Here is a 17,898-nt window from a genome sequence, read left to right on the forward strand (position 1 = left end):
TGTGAAATTCTTTTGAAGTTAACACACCATTTGACACAGTTCACCTAGTCTAGCATTAGTTTGTATGGCAAGATATAAATCAGAGAGTCTGCTGTCACTAGAGATGATTTCTGTCACTGGTCTTATTTTACATCCATGACTGTCAAAGCATAAAGGTGTAGCGCAGTGGACCACTACACCCGGCCGGCAGCTGCTTCTCTCGGCCTGGAGCAAAGTTTTGCCGCGCTGCTCACTCGGTTCCTGCTTCTAATGTTCCACAGTCTCAAATAACGTAGTGACTATTTATTTTCCAGCCTCATACAAACACCCTTTGTTCAAAAGTATTATCACTGTACATTTATACACTACAAAGTTACGTTTTACCTTCCGTGCAAGCCAGTTTTAGTATAAGCTCCCGTTAGCGTCCTTCTCCGAGGCTTCTGTCTATGGCTAATTAACATTGGCTAGTTAATGTGCTAATGATGCTCACGAACATTTAAAACCATTAAAATTTCACTCACCGAAAGAACTGGAGTGTTGACTTCTTGAGGGTCCGTACAATCAAACGTACAGCAAGGCATATTATGCGTCGGATATATGCTTGAAAATTGTCCGAAAAACACTGCCGGGAGGTCAAATGCAGTGATATATGTGTCAGTAGTGCACGCTAGTGAGCTTGACACCAGTTTCTCTTTGCTGACCGCTGACAAGCAAATAAACAGCCTACACTAGGGTGACCAGATTTCCGGGAGCTGAAACCGGGACACTTTGCCGTAGTGCTTGGCCACGCGCTTTTTAACATGAACATGTGCCAGCCCAGGGGCCTCATTTATAAAACCTGTTACGCAAGAAAAAGTTGCGTGAAGCAGGTTGAAATTTGTCGGCGCAACATTCCTCGCAATATTCGGGATTTATAAAGAATTTCCATGCATAAAAATCGTTCTAGTTTTCCGCAACCTTTTGACCACACGTGTGATCGTGCGTAATGCTCCCAAGGTTTTGTAGACTGCATTTTAGTGAACTCCGATGAAATGCCCGTTTTCCAAACCTAACCCAGTTTTTGTTTACCTGAACCCAACAATCCCGTTCTTGCTAAACTGACCCAGAGCCGGTCGCGGCGCCCGGCGAGGGGCTGCCAGCAACGGGGAGAGGCAGATCCTCCCACACCGTGCAGCGGAGGAAATACACTTTTTCGGCGCTCCTCTCCCCTGCCTCTCCCCCGTGAAATGCGTTGTTTGTTTTATGTGTATCTGTGTGTGTGTGTGTGTGTGTGTGTGTCTGTGTGTCTTTATGTGGTAGGTGTCTGTGTGTGGAAATGTTGTCTTTCTGCACCTGCTATTCCCACACAAAGTTACCAAATTGTGGAATTCACGGCCAGAAGAGACGTCGGTTCAACTTTCATTTTGGAACTATTTTTCAACCATGACGGGAAGTCTCGGACGGACATCTTTTCAACGGTCATTAAACGTCCAAATGTTTACTGGGGATTGGCTTTATGGTCAAAGATAGCTTTTGTATAATTAACTTCAGTCTCTGCCAGAGACAACTGCTTTTAAAAGTAACGAGTAAAGTAAAATGTAAGGCAAGGCAACTTTATTTCTACAGCACCTTTTGGTTGTGCCCCTAAAATTTTCAGTTGGGGGCCACTATGCTCCTAATGAAAAAAGTTAGTCTGGAGCCCTGCTGCCACCTTTCGCGCGCATCCCGCAGTGACAGGATGTAAGCAGTAGGGCCGAGATCATCGATGTAAGCCTGCTAAAGTGATGGATACATTTTAAAAAAGGAAAAATGCAGATTCTGATTATTAGGCTACAATGTGTCATTTTTGGTTGGTGGTGTGCCGCGGGATTTTTTCAATGTAAAAACTCTGCCGTGGTTCAAAAAAGGTTGAAAACCACTGCCCTAGCCTACACCGTCCTACAACCGCGATACAAAAGCGATCATAATGGCGGCTCGTTTAGAATACAATCTCGTATTTTACGAAAACAGTTCACCAAAACATGTTTCTAAAAACATTTCAGGCAAATCTAGCCCAGATCAGATTTTTTCAAATCAGATTCAGGCCATGTGGTCCTGAATCAGACCCAGATATGATTTTTTTCAATGCCTCCGCAGTGTGAACAACCAAGGCGGATTTAATGCGACTTTTATCTCAATAACCCTCGCTGCACCCTCTCTCTCCGCGGGGAGGGGCGGGCCCCCTGCTCCCGGTGCGGCTGTCAACCAGTCCTCAGTGTGCCCCGCATTGCCAGGGCGGGGATCAGCTCACGTAAAAAAGTTAGAGGGTCGCCCCGTGGAAAGTGTGCGATAGTACCCGAAAGATGGTGAACCATAGTTCTGGGGCAGGTGAAGCCAGAGGAAACTCTGGTGGAGGCCCGTAGCGGTCCTGATGTGCAAATTGGTCGTCCAGTCACACTGTAGTGAATTTGCAGCCATAACCCCGCAAAAGGCCAAAATAGCCAATTTGTCTCTCATTCTCTTCATTCTTCTCATCCTCAGCCCCTGCTCATTAATGTTACGGCTGCCATTACACAAACATTTTGAAATAAAAGTGAAAATGCTTACTTCCTCCAAAACCTCCCTAACTTTAGTGCAACAGCGTGCTGCTGTTATTGTTCTTTTGTGCATGCAGGTAAGTTCAAAACCGCAAACAGTTCACACTCCAGTGTGCAGGGGTCAGGAAGGTTAGAGCAGCCACTCATCCAGCAGTGTAGTAGCGATCTAGGACACTTCTAGCACAATAAACCCGACGAGGTTATCTTGAAACATAGAAACAAAAAGCGAAGGTTAGCGAACAGACAAGCTACTGGTTCACATGAACATTAGAAACAAATCACCAGAGGTGGGCTCAGATACTCAACCATGTGAAGTGAGGAATAATCTGCCTCAATTTACAGGAAGCCTGGAGTCTTTATATCACCGGAAGATTATCAGATGGGAAACAGGTGTACAGTCCTGATCTCCTCCACGCCCAAGGAACGCCCACTCACACACAGTCACAGCTCATGGTCCCTCCTTAGAGGAGCTTGTTATTCTGATTAAATGACCATTTTCACCTTGTTTTGTGTTTTTCAGCTGTCAGAGAGAACATGTGAAGCTTTCTTGTGATCAAAATGAACAGAACACGAATGACATCAGCAGACAAGGGAAGATGAAGAGCTCAAGTCATAGCAAATGATTTTATTTTGAATCTACAGTATAATGAGATCAGATGAACTTTCTTTTTAACCATGTGATCTCCAAATGTATATTTTGATTCATATTTTTGTTAATTATAAACAATGGTCATTATTTTGTATGATATAAGCTGTGAAATAGCTTTAAAGGAGACCTATTATGCTTTTCCGTATTTTCTGTCATATGTATAACGTTACCATCTCAGATGTTCGTGTTAAACGTAGCCAAAACTTTAAATAATGAGGTAAACACATTTAAAATAAATCCCTGTTAGGCTAAACCTCAGATTTCCCACTGTTCTGAATGCTCTAGTCTTAACAGTTCTTTCTACTCTCGGCTCCATATCATGTCATACCGAGCCGGGTTTCCATACAGTATATGGTCATTACATACACTGCTACATGTAGCCACATAGATTTGGTCACATTCCTGCTGGAACATGTCCAATTGTGTAGTTATTAGTTTAGAAGCATTTATTGGTGATTTTTCATGGTATAAAGTCCTGCTGTATACCCCACTGCAGTCAGTCTCTGACTGGAATGGACTGTACAAAGGCAGCAACAGCAAAGCTGTGGAGGAAGCTCCACAGCACTGCGGAGGAAAGTCTGGCTAGTCCAGACAGCATTCCGGGATGGGAGAAATACGTGCTCTCGTTGGCATTTCTTTAAACCAATCACAATCGTCACGAGCTCTGCACAGATAGCCTCAGGAAGGAGCTTGTTTTGGTGGAACATGTACACTCACCTAAAGGATTATTAGGAACACCTGTTAAATTTCATGTTAATGAAATTATCTAATCAACCAATCACATGGCAGCTGCTTCAATGCATTTAGGGGTGTGGTCCAAGTCTAGACAATCTCCTGAACTCCAAACTGAATGTCAGAATGGGAAAGAAAGGTGATCTAAGCAGCTTTGAGCGTGGCATGGTTGTTGGTGCCAGACGGGCTGGTCTGAGTATTTCACAATCTGAAAAATGAAAAATGTTGCCTGGTCTGATAAGTCTCGATATCTGTTGAGACATTCAGATGGTAGAGTCAGAATTTGGCGTAAACAGAATGAGAACATGGATCCGTCATGCCTTGATGGACTGGGCAGGCTGGTGGTGGTGGTGGTGTAATGGTGTGGGGGATCCCTTTCGCCTAGAGAACTGCCTTAATTCTTTGTGTCAGGTGCTGGAAGCATTCTTTAGAAATGTTGGCCAATATTGATAGGATAATAATAATCCTTTAGGTGAGTGTACATTCAAAAGTTGTTTTAGTCGTGAGAGAGAAAAATCTGATTGGACAGATAGTCTAGCTAGCTGTCTGGATTTACCCTGCAGAGATCTGAGGAGCGGTTAACCATAGTCCTCATAAATCCACCGGAGTTTAGAACGCCAACACAAAGAAAGCAGAAGGAAACGGACATTGGCGAATAGACATGCATCCGTCGTGGATATAGACTAGCAGAGCACGGATTCAGAGACTCCGGAGATAGGGAAATGCTGACCAATCAGAGCAGACTGGGCTTTTTAAAGAGACAGGCGCTCCAACAGAGCGCCTCAGACAGAGGGGAAATACAGGTACAGCAGCCATGGGCAGTATGAAAAAAACAGTGTTTTTGAACATTAAAGCACGTAAACATTAGTATGAAGTATGAACTTTAAAACGGTTTATATGTCTCCTTTAAAATGTTTAGCACCATATATAGAAGCTTAACATCTAGAAACGTGCATTTTTAACTACTTGTTTATTATGCTCTCTATGTAATATGATTCACTGTGTCTGGATGTATTCATTTATATTAAATGTTTTCTTGGCAAATTTGGGCCCTTTTTATCAGCATATAGGCTACTTTTCTTTGTTCTATGTGTGGCAACAGATTGTATTTATTTTGGGGTGGACATGCTCCATGGTCTGTGGTTAGAACTCCCACCTGAAAACAAGAGGGTTCTCCAGTTTCCTCAAGTCCAAAGAGATGCAGGTTAAGTTAATTGCAACTCTAAATTGCCCATGGGAGCGTGAATGCGTCTCTGTGTCGGCCCAATGATTAGCAACCTGAGCAAAAAAACAAATTATGATTGGTTATCGTGCACCAACAAGGTGGCCTGAAAGGAGACACTCTGGGTAAGATAAGTCTTCACAGCACTGGCTGCACTACTTGCTGCTCATTAAGATCATTGCTTTGAGCGCAGAGTAATAACTCAGGGCAAATTAGAGAAGTGCATCACCTTTTTTTCATCAACTTAAATCTTAACGTGGATTTTGGCAGCTGGACAGTCTGAGAACAATATTCAGAGAGACTTTAGTAGGAAAATCAATCCCAAACTAATAATTCAATAATAATCAAGACTCAAGATATTATCTTTCAGGTTATCTTCAATTTTCACATTATGAGAGAAGTATGGACAACGACAGATTTTTGGCATAAATATCACATTTAATGTTTTCACCATTATTTTTCAGATGGAACCTTTTGGGTAGATCTAACACTTTCCAAAATGACAACTGATTCTAGTCCAATAACTTTGATTTACAGTGCTTAAACGCAGAGTTTAATAGATACATTATGTACTGTATATACTGCAAGTTGTATTCAAATTACAATGCATCTGATTAAAACATCAAGTATACAAACATGGTATAGGAGAGCAAATTATATGAATCCAAATATACCAGTAGTTACAAAGTTGTGGTTAGTTTCTTACACAAGTTTGTCAGTTATTACTCTACAATTTTTCAAAATGAGCATCATTTGATTCAAGTACTTATTTCCAACACAAAATAAAACATAGGAAACTACTATATCTACACAAAGAGTACATACAGGCCTAGGGAGGGAGAGTGACTTGTACCACTGTGAACTGTGTTAATTCCTGAGAAAATTCCTGTTCAGTTTCCAATAGACACCCACAGCATGCCTCTTTTTTATTGTCTCCTTTTAGTTGTCTGCATTGAATGTGTTTTTTCACAAGGGGTTGGAGTGATCTATGTTATGTTAAACTATGGCCACGCAACAGAAATCAAATAATAAGACTCATCAGGGTGAATCAACATCAAAATCTGTTGGAGTGCTACCCATGTACTCATAGAACTAGAGTTACATCCAGGTAAATTAATACTTTTGGGCAATAATATAGTGGCCGAGAGAGTTTAATGCACTGAATTGACACTTAAGAAAATATAAGTATGTAGGAAAATAAAATGAAACTAAGGGAAATTGAACACAATATAGAAACACTTTAACACTGCAAGTACAGAAAATACAAGCAAATACAGAAATAAAAATCAAACATAATATAAATAAGTTATAACATGATAGACATTTCCAGGTGACGCTAAAAACTATAAAAGGCTTCTGCTGTCCTGAAATTCTAGCAGAAAAACATAAATACTTAACCAGAATCAATAAAAAGCGATAAGTTAGAAACCATCATTATCTGTTCTGAAATCCCGGTGGTTGAATATAAAGCCTTATATTTCACGCAACAAACATTTGATCTCAATGTGATCATGATTTGTTATTCTATAGTAGTTAAATTAAGAAACACTCCTATTAACATATTTTTCAATCTTTAATCATCAATTTTGGACATCATTGAATGGTTTTTAATCTCACCTGAAAATTTCTGTTGTGTTAGATTTGCAGTGTTTCTCTGTGCTGCATATGAGGTTTCACATTGTCTATTTCGTGTTTGGTTTTCTAAAGTTGCAGTGCATTGAGGTCTTTGAACCCCCAAACAATATGATCTTTAAATAGAAACTTTGTGTGGGCATTGTCTTTATAAACCTAGGGACAAACATTGCTCCCTATGCGCAGTTATTGGAAAAAAACACTATGCAGCCAATCACAACTCTATAAACAAATGGAAAGAAATGTCCACAAGCTGGTTCCATGTTGGATCCGGTTCTCGGTTAGAAAACATCAGGAATTACCTAATCCTATTGAATTTAAAACTAAAACTAAAAAATTTAAAATTTCAGGTGAATGCTTTGCACTTAGATGCAGTAGAGGTTTGCAGGGGCAGTACATGTTATGTCAGTATAAAAGCTTGAATAGACATTCAAGTGTTTTTTAATTCATCCCCACATGAAATCAGAAAGGTGTGGAGGTAAACAAAGCAAAGTTACTGAGCCCAAGAGGTAGAGACCAACATGGTGAATCATTAATATACATATTCACACAGTGCCACTGTGGTTATTAACATTAACAAAAAAGGCTTCTCCCTAGTTGTATCTACAAATCTGCTGTACACACATACAGTTAACAAGACAATTCTGTGAATCATTACAGGATTTTCTGTCCTTTACAGATCCTAGTTGCAGGGTTAAAATAAAGACAACATATACATTTGTATGCAAGTTTAAAAATAAAATTAACTTCACAGCCTTAGAAATGTGCAGGCTAATATAAGTTATATACAGTGGTATTGTTCTTTAGCTTGATGTATAGATTTGCTTCTCTATTTATATACATAATCGTACTTTGAGGTGTGAGAAGAATGCATGCCATAGAGTATAAGAACAAGAATAGAAAACAATTCTAAAAATATATTAAATCATTTACTTCAAAGTTTTTTTTTCTGGAGACAGTGTACATGTATGAGGTGAAGCGGGAGCACGCTTTAAACTGGATTACCATTTAGAAAAACCCATATTGATGAGACCATGCCATCATTTATACATCATTCATATGCTACTGTTTCCGTATGGTGAGCTTGTCTAATGCAATCCAAGATGACATAGTATGTGGTTATATTCAAGTAGACATAAAGAATTAACAACCTTAAATAATGATATTGCTGGTTAAACTGCTTCTTTAGTATGTTTTCTTCTCATTTTCATATTTTGTTCATAACACAATGACAGCTCCCCATTTGTCCTTATAGTCAAAAGAAGAACAAGCTGGCTCCAAAGGAAGACTGGATCTTGACTTTAGTAAGCTACCATAGCCTTCTATAGCACTTTTAAGGATTTCTTTACAATCTGGGTCTGATTCTCATAGTGTTGGCCATCATCCCCCATCACTTAGAAAAACATCTGGATGACACTCACAACACCTGTAGCTTTAACACTAACCATTAACCAAAAGAACAAAACAAAATGAGTACTCAGACAATGACTCAAAAGAAACACATTTCAGATGACCTAATAAGAGATATGTGTACATCAACTTAATTGGTCCAAAGTTAGATCACACTGCTAAGCATGCATTAGATATGTTAAAAATGACAAAACTTTCATTAAAATGTGTAAAGAATCAACAGAGCCGTGTCCATTTTTGCACTGTTTGGAGTAGTCCTAACAATGGATATCTGAACCGGGGTCCGTTCCAGAAAGCAGGTTTAGTGAAAACTCTGAGTTTGTTAACCCTGAGATGAGGGAAACTCTGGGTTTTCTTAACCTCAGTCAGTTACTATGGTAACTGACCCTGTGACCCTAACCTGGTCGGTAGCAGGTTTTCTCCTCCCTAGGAGACTCAAGTTTTCTTCTCACTCATTTCCTCATTCATTCATTCAGTCTGTACAGTGTTGGGGAGTAACGGAATACATGTAACGGCGTTACGTATTCAGAATACAAATTATGAGTAACTGTATTCCGTTACAGTTACAATTTAAATAGTTGTTATTTAGAATACAGTTACATTGTTGAAATCAATGGATTACCTGACGATACTTCTCTGTTTCACGAGTTTATTCACTCTGAATAAAAGGCAACTCTATCCCATTTTCCAGAAGCCCCGATATGAAATCGAAAAAAATTAGCTCCGTGATCAGCCACAATGGAGTCGGAACCGGCACGACAGAGTCAGGGCAGGAATAAGTTTCTATCTTGGAAATTTAAACAGCATTTCATATTAAAGAAAGAACAGGGAGAACGAAATATAAATGTGCAGTGCAGCCTCTGCTTGCCAGCAACCAACCTCCTTTCAGCGTCCAAATTACTCCACCTCCAACCTGAAGAAGCATCTTAAAGTAAGTTATTTTTTTAATTAGCCAAGGGTAGTTGTCTGCTGTAGTTTTACTGTTCACCTTGCTATTTTAACATTGACGTGGGATTTTCCATTCTCCTATACGTATACGTGCTGATTTACTAGCTCCAGAGCCGTTTAAAGACTGACAGCCACGGTTTGACATGCTAGCTAACGTTAGCTAAAATTAGCTTGTGGTAGCTTAGACCGCGGTTAGATTTTTGTAGTATGCAGTTTGGGACTACCAATACAATAATCTATCTGCTTGTTCAGGTACACTTATAAAATGCAATTCAATGTAGAAGTAATCCTGAAGTAATACAAGTATTCAGAATACGTTACTCAGATTGAGTAACGTAACGGAATACGTTACAAATTACATTTGTGGGCATGTATTCTGTATTCTGTAACGAAATACTTTTTGAAAGTATCCTTCCCAACACTGAGTCTGTATCAGGCGCATTTTAATGCAGTTTGTTATCTGCATGAATAAAAAAACGTATTAGTTTATGTTAGGCAGATTATAAAAAGTTTTTTTCTCAAACATGTCATGTCCTTTTGTCGATGATCCCGTTGATGAAAAAATTGAGAGGTATTTTTTATCACAGTCCATCAGATATGTATCCGTCCTCATATCACTAACATGATCATGGTGCTGCAGCCTCAGAATGGGATTAGTATAGCTTACTTTTTCGCCCGCAGGATTGCACCTAAATGAAATTATAGGTGTAATACAATTCCAGTTTAACTGTGCTTAAATATGAAATTTATACACTGTTAATTGACTCGAGCAGCAATTTTCTCCCACACCAATTCTCTCTCTTTTGCAGCAGCAGCCGCTGTCTTGATTTTTAACGAAATGCAGGTTCAAACTTGCCGTTTGTGTGCATGAGTATTTCTGCCGACCCGTTTGCTTGCGGTGAATCTTGAAATCACGGCTCCATTCATGCTGCCTTTTTATAGTGGTGGTGCACGCGCGTAACCCTGAGTGAACCTACTCAGAGTTGATTGAACCAACTCAAATCAGCTGTTCTGGAACTGAAAACTCTTGAGTTTCCCATCTCAGGATAAATCAACTCAGATATCTGGGTTAGACTCAGAGTTTGTTAAAACTCCTTCCTGGAATGGACCCCAGGTCTCAAGCCAATTTGGTTGCAGTCTGTTATGTAATCACCAGAAGAATTGTTTTCCTCAGGGTCATTATGTAAAGATGAACATGTCCAATTCAAAAACATTTGAGATTTGTCCTCAATGAAATACACCACCATAAGTCATTTGTTAAAGCAGCGATTACAAGAAGGCTACGGCTGGAGCCACAAGGAGCCACCCACTTTGAGCTTTATTTTGGCTCTTCAGAAACCTATGGGTCCTACGTCCATATTTTACACAGTCTATGGTTTAAAACTGTGACCATTACGTTCTGTGGTTTAAATATGAGGATGTAAAAATGCTTCTGTGGGTCATATTTCCTGCCACCACTAGGGATGCTAATTAATGAAATGCTCCTATAGGTCGTTTTAGAGGGTAGGAATAAACATCCTATATTGTTGTATGGTATGGAGGACTTGTTTGAGAAGATTTGGTGTTCCATTAAGGGATCCATTTTCAAAATATACGTATGTACGAAGGCCTCCTTTGTTTTTTGAAAATACAGAAGCAGATAAACTGAACCCATAGTGTACTTAATGTCTTCTTTATTTTTATTGAACATGTTTATTTACTAATGTCTGTCTTTTTGTTCTTCTGGGTGGGGTAGGGGTGTTAAGAGGGAGAATGTTTACTCCAGATGTCACTCTAGCTATGGAAAGGCCAACAGGCTGTAGAGGTTTTCATTCAACTCCATTTAAGTGGTGTATATATAGATGAATTCCATGGAAGGTCATGGGGAACCACTAGTAAGCTGACATATTTCAGTTCAGTGCAATTTTGACTGTCTTGTGTTTTTTTTCCCTGAATTTTTATTCTTCCTACTCTTTGGGGTAAAATTTGTTCAGTTTGGCTGAGTGATTAAATAGTTACTATCCAAACAGTGAAGTTGGAGGCACACAAGAAGACATCTAACATTCATTCATAAAATACACATACACTAGTATTGAACTGAATATTAGCAGTACAAGTAATATGGTTGGTCAAAGAGGGGGCAGAAGTAGCATTGTAGAATTTCCTGTTCTGCTCCTTTTCCCTTTGTCAGTACAGTACAGCTTTCTGAAGTTGGATGGGTTGTGTCATCTTGTTGGCAGGGCGTATAAGAATAGTTTTTAGTCTGATCCCTTTTTAAACTTATTTCCTATTCAATTGTTCTTCATGTAACTTGCAAGTGAGCATTTAAACCCTCACCTTCAAGACTGAATTATCTCAAAAACAAAACACAATTTATCTAAAAACCCAAGCAGATTTGTAGAATGCTATCTGCTGACCACTGTAAACACGTTATTCACTTTATTCCAAACAGAAATAAAGTGCGGCCTATTTAGGGGATACCTGACCCTTTCCACAATGACTGACTGACAAAGATTTCAATATTGGGACTGGTTAACTTAATATTACAAACAATATATATAAACAAATATTGAGGGGCCTCATGTATAAATGTCTGCATACAATCATCAAAATAGCATATACATGCATACATTTACTTGTTCTAATACGTGTGCATTATACATATATATAAAATATCTGAACAATAATTACATTCCTGTAAAGCATGTCCTTATTTTAAGATAAAAAATAAACACTTGTTGAGTTAAGGTTGTAAATTTAGTTAAATTCTTATTAATATTCCCCTCCAATATATTTAATATAAATAGACAAAAGTGGCATGTTGTGACTGAAGCTTTGCGGACTGTGACTGATTAGATGTGCATTCTACCATGAATAGATGACATACTATGAAATTAAAGAAGAAAGAATGACCTTCAAGTGGGTATGTGCCACAGTACACAGCCCTGACTTATTTACCCCATCTAAAGTTCTAATGGCTAATGTGTTGAGTATTTGCTAACACTCAACAACTAACACTAAACTAAGTGCTTCAAACAAAGTGTTGGACCATCTTATAGTCTCTGAACCTTTCCCAAATCAGAATTGGAGAACTGTAGCTGACAATTCTTGTGACTTAATGTCATGACAAAAAAAAAAGACACTGGATAGAGAACAGTGTGGGGCAGTGTGATTCAGCCAGGTGGAGGCTATGATGGCAGGCTGTTCACCCGCTTCAAGTGAGGCCACTTGAAACAAGTAGCAAACACCAGTGGCAATCGGGAGAGTCCAGACTTATGGGCCTATAGTGTTTCGAAGCCGCAAGGGCCGGTCTGAAAATAGTTATAAATTGCAAGTTCTTAGCGACACCATCCAGCTGCCTGGCCGCTGCCTGCTGGTCAAACTGTGCAGCCTCTGCTCAACCCGTACAGCAGGCCGCAGCACTTATTTCAATACAAACACAGGCTAATCGGAACGCACTAACGGTCACAACCATGTCTAGGATTTTCAGAAATATAGGAGGATCAATGAGCGGCCCCTCCCCAAATGGCATAGCCCTGGTCAGACTCAAAAGGGAAATAAGGGATTGTGTTGCTGTGCTGTGTGTTGTTCATTCATTCACCATCCGAACATTAACACTAAATTACTATTCCTTGAGCCTTTATCTTTAAACCAAGAGTGCCATTTAGCGGCCACAGAAAATAAATAAAATGGTTCAAGAAGCTTTGCGAGGCTAATTTTGTCCATCACTAAAACTATGGTGAGCTTTCAGCTTTCAGATCAATTCCAATCGATTGATTTAATTTACAAGTGCAGAGGTGAAGCTGGGCATAATAATGCAGAGTAGCCGATTGCATGGGAAATTAATCCGTTTGTGATTACAGATATGTTAAAATAGACATCTTTTTTAAAATGTATATTAATCTATTTAGCAAAACAAATGTACAAACTGTTAAATCTTATCTACTTGGAAGTAACCAGATGAGTTTGTTTAAAACATTCTGATTTGGTCTCCAGAGTATTTGTCTCATTAATTTACAAAACACCCCCATAAAGCAATTTGTTTCACATTTCAGCATACACACAGCAGACCTGTGTGTCCTGCTCTCCAGTGAAATGCTACGAAGATGATAGAGACGTTGAGACACGTTCTTGTTCCCAGTTTAGCAGCTTGTCAGTTGGGAAAAATGATGACACAGCAGCAGCTATTCCCACACCAGTGGAGACGGAGGCATTTCAGAGGGCTGAGCCACTGTGGAACTGTTCAAAAGAAGGCCAACAAGTGGGTAAAGTTAATATTAGTTAAACATGTGTCTTTTTAGAAAAAGTAATTTATTTGGTTGAATGTGTGTGGTTAGTTATGTTGTGTTCTTCAAATGTTAAAAAGATGATTGAAGAGAGGCTTATAATTCTCCTAATATACTTATTGGAAAGTACGTAATTGAATGAGCTTAAAGTTTTAAAACCACCTATGTGGAAGACAACATTAGGTAATGCAGTTATTTGTAGTAACAGTTTTACATGTTGGGACTTTTATAAACTAGTAGTAGCAGGAGCAGGTGGAATATTTCAAAAGAGTTCTCAAAGTTTCAAAGTTTTTTCTCACTCATTTGTCATCTCACCCAGATTCAGATAACACATATATTCCATATAGATTGCAATCCATGCAATCTATATGGAAATGGTTTGTGGCTTGTTAGCCTAGCACAAAACAGAGAAACTGCAAGCCTAGCTCCGTCAGATAGTAAAAGGTATACTCCTACAATTCTTAAACCCCAAGTTAACATGTTGTATATTTTGCTTTCAACACATACATAATCTTTAGTTCTAAGTTCTACTTCTGTGTATTTAAAAAGCCTCCTACCTGATAAAGCTTTTAAAAGCAGCTGATTGAGGGTTAATGCAGAGTGGCACTCGACTCCCCTTTTGCTGTTCCAAAATGAACTGATGGATGATCTCTGTGAGGGAAAAACACAGACCAGCAGAAATATGATCAGTAAACTAATTTTAAGAAATCAATAAGTTAAGCAATAAAGTCTGATATTGTATTTAACTCAGAGATCCCAAATGTTCATACTTTGTATTTTACCGTGAAATGTACATAAATTGATTTTAGCTAACTGTCTTGAGCCCAGACTATAAGTATCTAGTTTTTTTTGCTACAGAGCGATAAGGAAAATACGGTGCAATTAAGAACCCTGTAATCTCATCTCATGCAGTTGTGACCCGTCTCACACACACACACACATATACATATATATATACAGTACAGGCCAAAAGTTTGGACACACCTTCTTGTTCAATGTGTTTCTTTATTTTCATGACTATTTACATTAAAGATTCTCACTGAAAGCATCAAAACTATGAATGAACACATATGGAATTATGTACTTAACAAAAAAGTGTGAAATAACTGAAAACATGTCTTATATTTTAGAATCTTCAAAATAGCCACCCTTTGCTTTTTTTGATAACTCTGCAAACCCTTGGTGTTCTCTCAATGAGCTTCATGAGGTAGTCACCTGAAATGGTTTTCACTTCACAGGTGTGCTTTGTCAGGGTTAATTAGTGGAATTTTTTCCCTTATCAATAAAAAAGCAAAGAGTGGCTACTTGGAAAAATCTAATATATAAGACATGTTTTCAGTTATTTCACACTTTTTTGTTAAGTACATAATTCCATATGTGTTCATTCATAATTTTGATGCCTTCAGTGAGAATCTACAATGTAAATAGTCATGAAAATAAAAAGGAAACGCATTGAATGAGAAAGTGTGTCCAAACTTTTGGCCTGTACTGTATATTATATATATATATAAGTTTAGGGGTCACTTAGACATTTCCATTCCACTCCATTACAGACAGAATACCAGCTGAGACCAGTTGCATTGTTTTTTTAATCAGGGCAGCAGTTTTCAGATTACATTATAATAATAATAATAATAATAATAATAATAATAATAATAATAATAATAATAATAATAATAATAATGTCCGTTTTGTGGGCATCCCCGAGGGTAAGAAAGGAGGAGATACGTTTTTGGGGGAGCTGATTCGGGAGTTGCTGGAGACTGAGGGAGAGATTGAGATTAAGCGTACACACAGAACCTCCAGCCGGCAGCCCCATTTAACTTTCTTTAAAAGACATTTCTCACATGTATTTGTAGCCATAATCTTGGTTGCCTTTCTTTATTACTGTTCTTTTGACCGCCATCACCAAAATGGATGTCATTTTCAAAATGCCTCTTAAGTCCAATTGCAAGTCCTTGTCAGAAAAGAAGCAGTCATCAAGTTTTTGAGTTCAAGTTATCTGACCTTAGTCCAAGTCATTTGACTGTAGTCCAAATCATCTGACTTGATTCCAAGTCATTTGACTTGTCTGCACCTCTGCTGTGAATATTCTCTAAGTAACTCTAATAACTGATGTAGGTCAGCCTTTCCTTGTCTCCACTGACATTTAGTTAATGATCTTTACCTATGAATCCATAGGCATTACTTTAATTTAATTTATTCAACCTTTATTTTAGCAGGAACATTCTCATTGAGATTCCTGAGTCCTGAGTCCTGACAGCAGCAGCAGCATGAAAAGTTTCACATAAAAGAACAAACAGTCAGTGTTCGGTAACAGCGCATGTATACATTGAGTGATCAAATAGTCCTTAATCCTGTTTTTATAATCATCTACGCTAATAAAATAATCTAGTTTAAGGTGACTCTGTAGCTCACACAAAGATAAGGCACAACTTTAAAAGCACTTTCACCAAAAACAGTAGTGACATTGGATTACTTTCAGTGAAACGGGCCGCATCAGCCCTCTATGAATTTGACCGTGAAGCAGGCACGGCGCCAGGATTCCAGTTTTGGATGGGCCAGACCAATTGTGGGTGGGCCTTAAATTAAAAAAGTTATCAAATCCCTGTTTAACCTAATACAAATGACTGACTAATATACTGTTATATATATTATATGTGCTTACATAATAAAGATTATAATAGCTTGATGCTTGATGCTTGATGTTGTTGCATTGTAAAAAGTTTCGGTGCAAAGGACAGACCTATCCGCAATCGCTCTCCTTGGTTCTGCCCAAAAGAAGAGCGCTTTGGAATCTCCATTACGCACCATACCTGGCTGTGCATCTCTCCTAACCTAAGGCCTATAGACTGTAAAATTGGTCAGGAATCTAATATTTCCCCAAAACATGAGGCCAAATATGTCACAATTCTTTTAAATTGTTTTAAGTTTTCAACAATATACAGATCAACAACACTGCCTGACAGTTTCAATCAATACTCGGCCACAGAACTTGTTCATTGACAACGTCATCTGTCATGTAAAACAAGACTCAAGTTATTTCCTTACTTTAGTGTGATGATTCATGTTATAAACATGTTTAAAAAAAAAAAATTGCATAAATCGCAACAAGGCCTAAAGCATTATTGGCCATAACAAGAGAAAACCATAAGGGAAAAACAACTTGACAACAGTAACAAGCTGTTATAGAAATAGAACTGCACCTGCAGCTCTGTAGCGGGTTATGAATTGATTATTTTAATCCATATATCTCATATAATGACATAATTCAATACAGGCAGAATAGCCACACTGTTATCCTCTGGCGGTCCTACACAATTAAACTCCCTAAAGCAGAAGAAGTGACCGGATACTTTAGCACTGGTTGAGTTGCGGGCTCATCCACGGAAGACCGATCCACAGGGCTATATCCATAGGGGCTATATCATCCACTCGCGAGGCAGAGGCAAAGGCAGAGGCAAAGGCACTAGCACCGGCGCTGGTCGCGCTAACCGCGCTAACCGCACTAGAATCCTGCGGTGGCCGAGACAAAGATGTGCTAGGCGTTGTGGATCTCAGCTCTCCTTTATCTCCTGGTTGCAGCGATGACTCTGAGACCGTTCGTGCACGTTTAAGGTACCTAAACAACGACTGTTGCAACCTTGTCCTTTACTGGAAATGATTTTCACACTCTCAGATCACTGGCAGCTAGCCTAGCATACCTACAAGCTACATCCGATCCGAACCTCACTGCTGAACTTGCGCAGACACTGGATCTTTATAAGACTGTACATGAAAAACTGGACATATAAATTAATTTACTACTATGGATTTTTTTTCACTTAAATATATAAAGTGTGTATATATATATATATATATATATATATATATATATATATATATATGTAACGGAGTAGAATATACTTGGTTTATCCATCTTCGTCCGCTTATCCGGTGTCGGGTCAAGGGGGGAGCAGCTCCAGCAGGGGACCCCAAACTTCCCTTTCCCGAGCAACATTAACCAGCTCCAACTGGGGGATCCCGAGGCGTTCCCAGGCCAGGTTGGAGATATAATCCCTCCACCTAGTCCTGGGTCTTCCCGAGGCCTCCTCCCAGCTGGGCGTGCCTGGAACACCTCCCTAGGGAGGGGCGCCCAGGGGCATCCTTACCAGATGCCCGAACCACCTCAACTGGCTCCTTTCGACGCAAAGGAGCAGCGGCTCTACTCCGAGCTCCTCACAGATGACTGAGCTTCTCACCCTATCTCTAAGGGAGACGCCAGCCACCCTCCTGAGGAAACCCATTTCGGCCGCTTGTACCCTGGATCTCGTTCTTTCGGTCATGACCCAGCCTTCATGACCATAGGTGAGGGTAGGAACGAAAACTGACCGGTAGATCGAGAGCTTTGCCTTCTGGCTCAGCTCTCTTTTCGTCACAACGGTGCGATAGATTGAATGCAATACCGCACCCGCTGCGCCGATTCTCCGACCAATCTCCCGCTCCATTGTCCCCTCACTCGCGAAC

At 39.3% G+C, this 17,898-nt stretch overlaps 1 protein-coding gene across 1 annotated transcript in view; it reads right to left on the reverse strand.

Moving 5' to 3' along the window:
* Positions 1-10,144: 10,144 nt before the first annotated feature.
* The window catches only part of nlk2 (nemo-like kinase, type 2), a 170,622-nt gene continuing 162,868 nt past the window's right edge, over positions 10,145-17,898 (reverse strand). Inside the window, exons 11-12 of the mRNA XM_028573592.1 lie at positions 13,950-14,043; positions 10,145-13,345 (exon numbers count right to left, since the gene is read on the reverse strand). Coding sequence (XP_028429393.1) covers positions 13,291-13,345; positions 13,950-14,043 — 149 coding nt within the window. The 3' untranslated portion in view covers positions 10,145-13,290. The remainder of the gene's footprint in view (positions 13,346-13,949; positions 14,044-17,898) is intronic.

Source organism: Perca flavescens, chromosome 3 (genome assembly GCF_004354835.1).
Source record: "Perca flavescens isolate YP-PL-M2 chromosome 3, PFLA_1.0, whole genome shotgun sequence".
Taxonomy (NCBI): domain Eukaryota; kingdom Metazoa; phylum Chordata; class Actinopteri; order Perciformes; family Percidae; genus Perca; species Perca flavescens.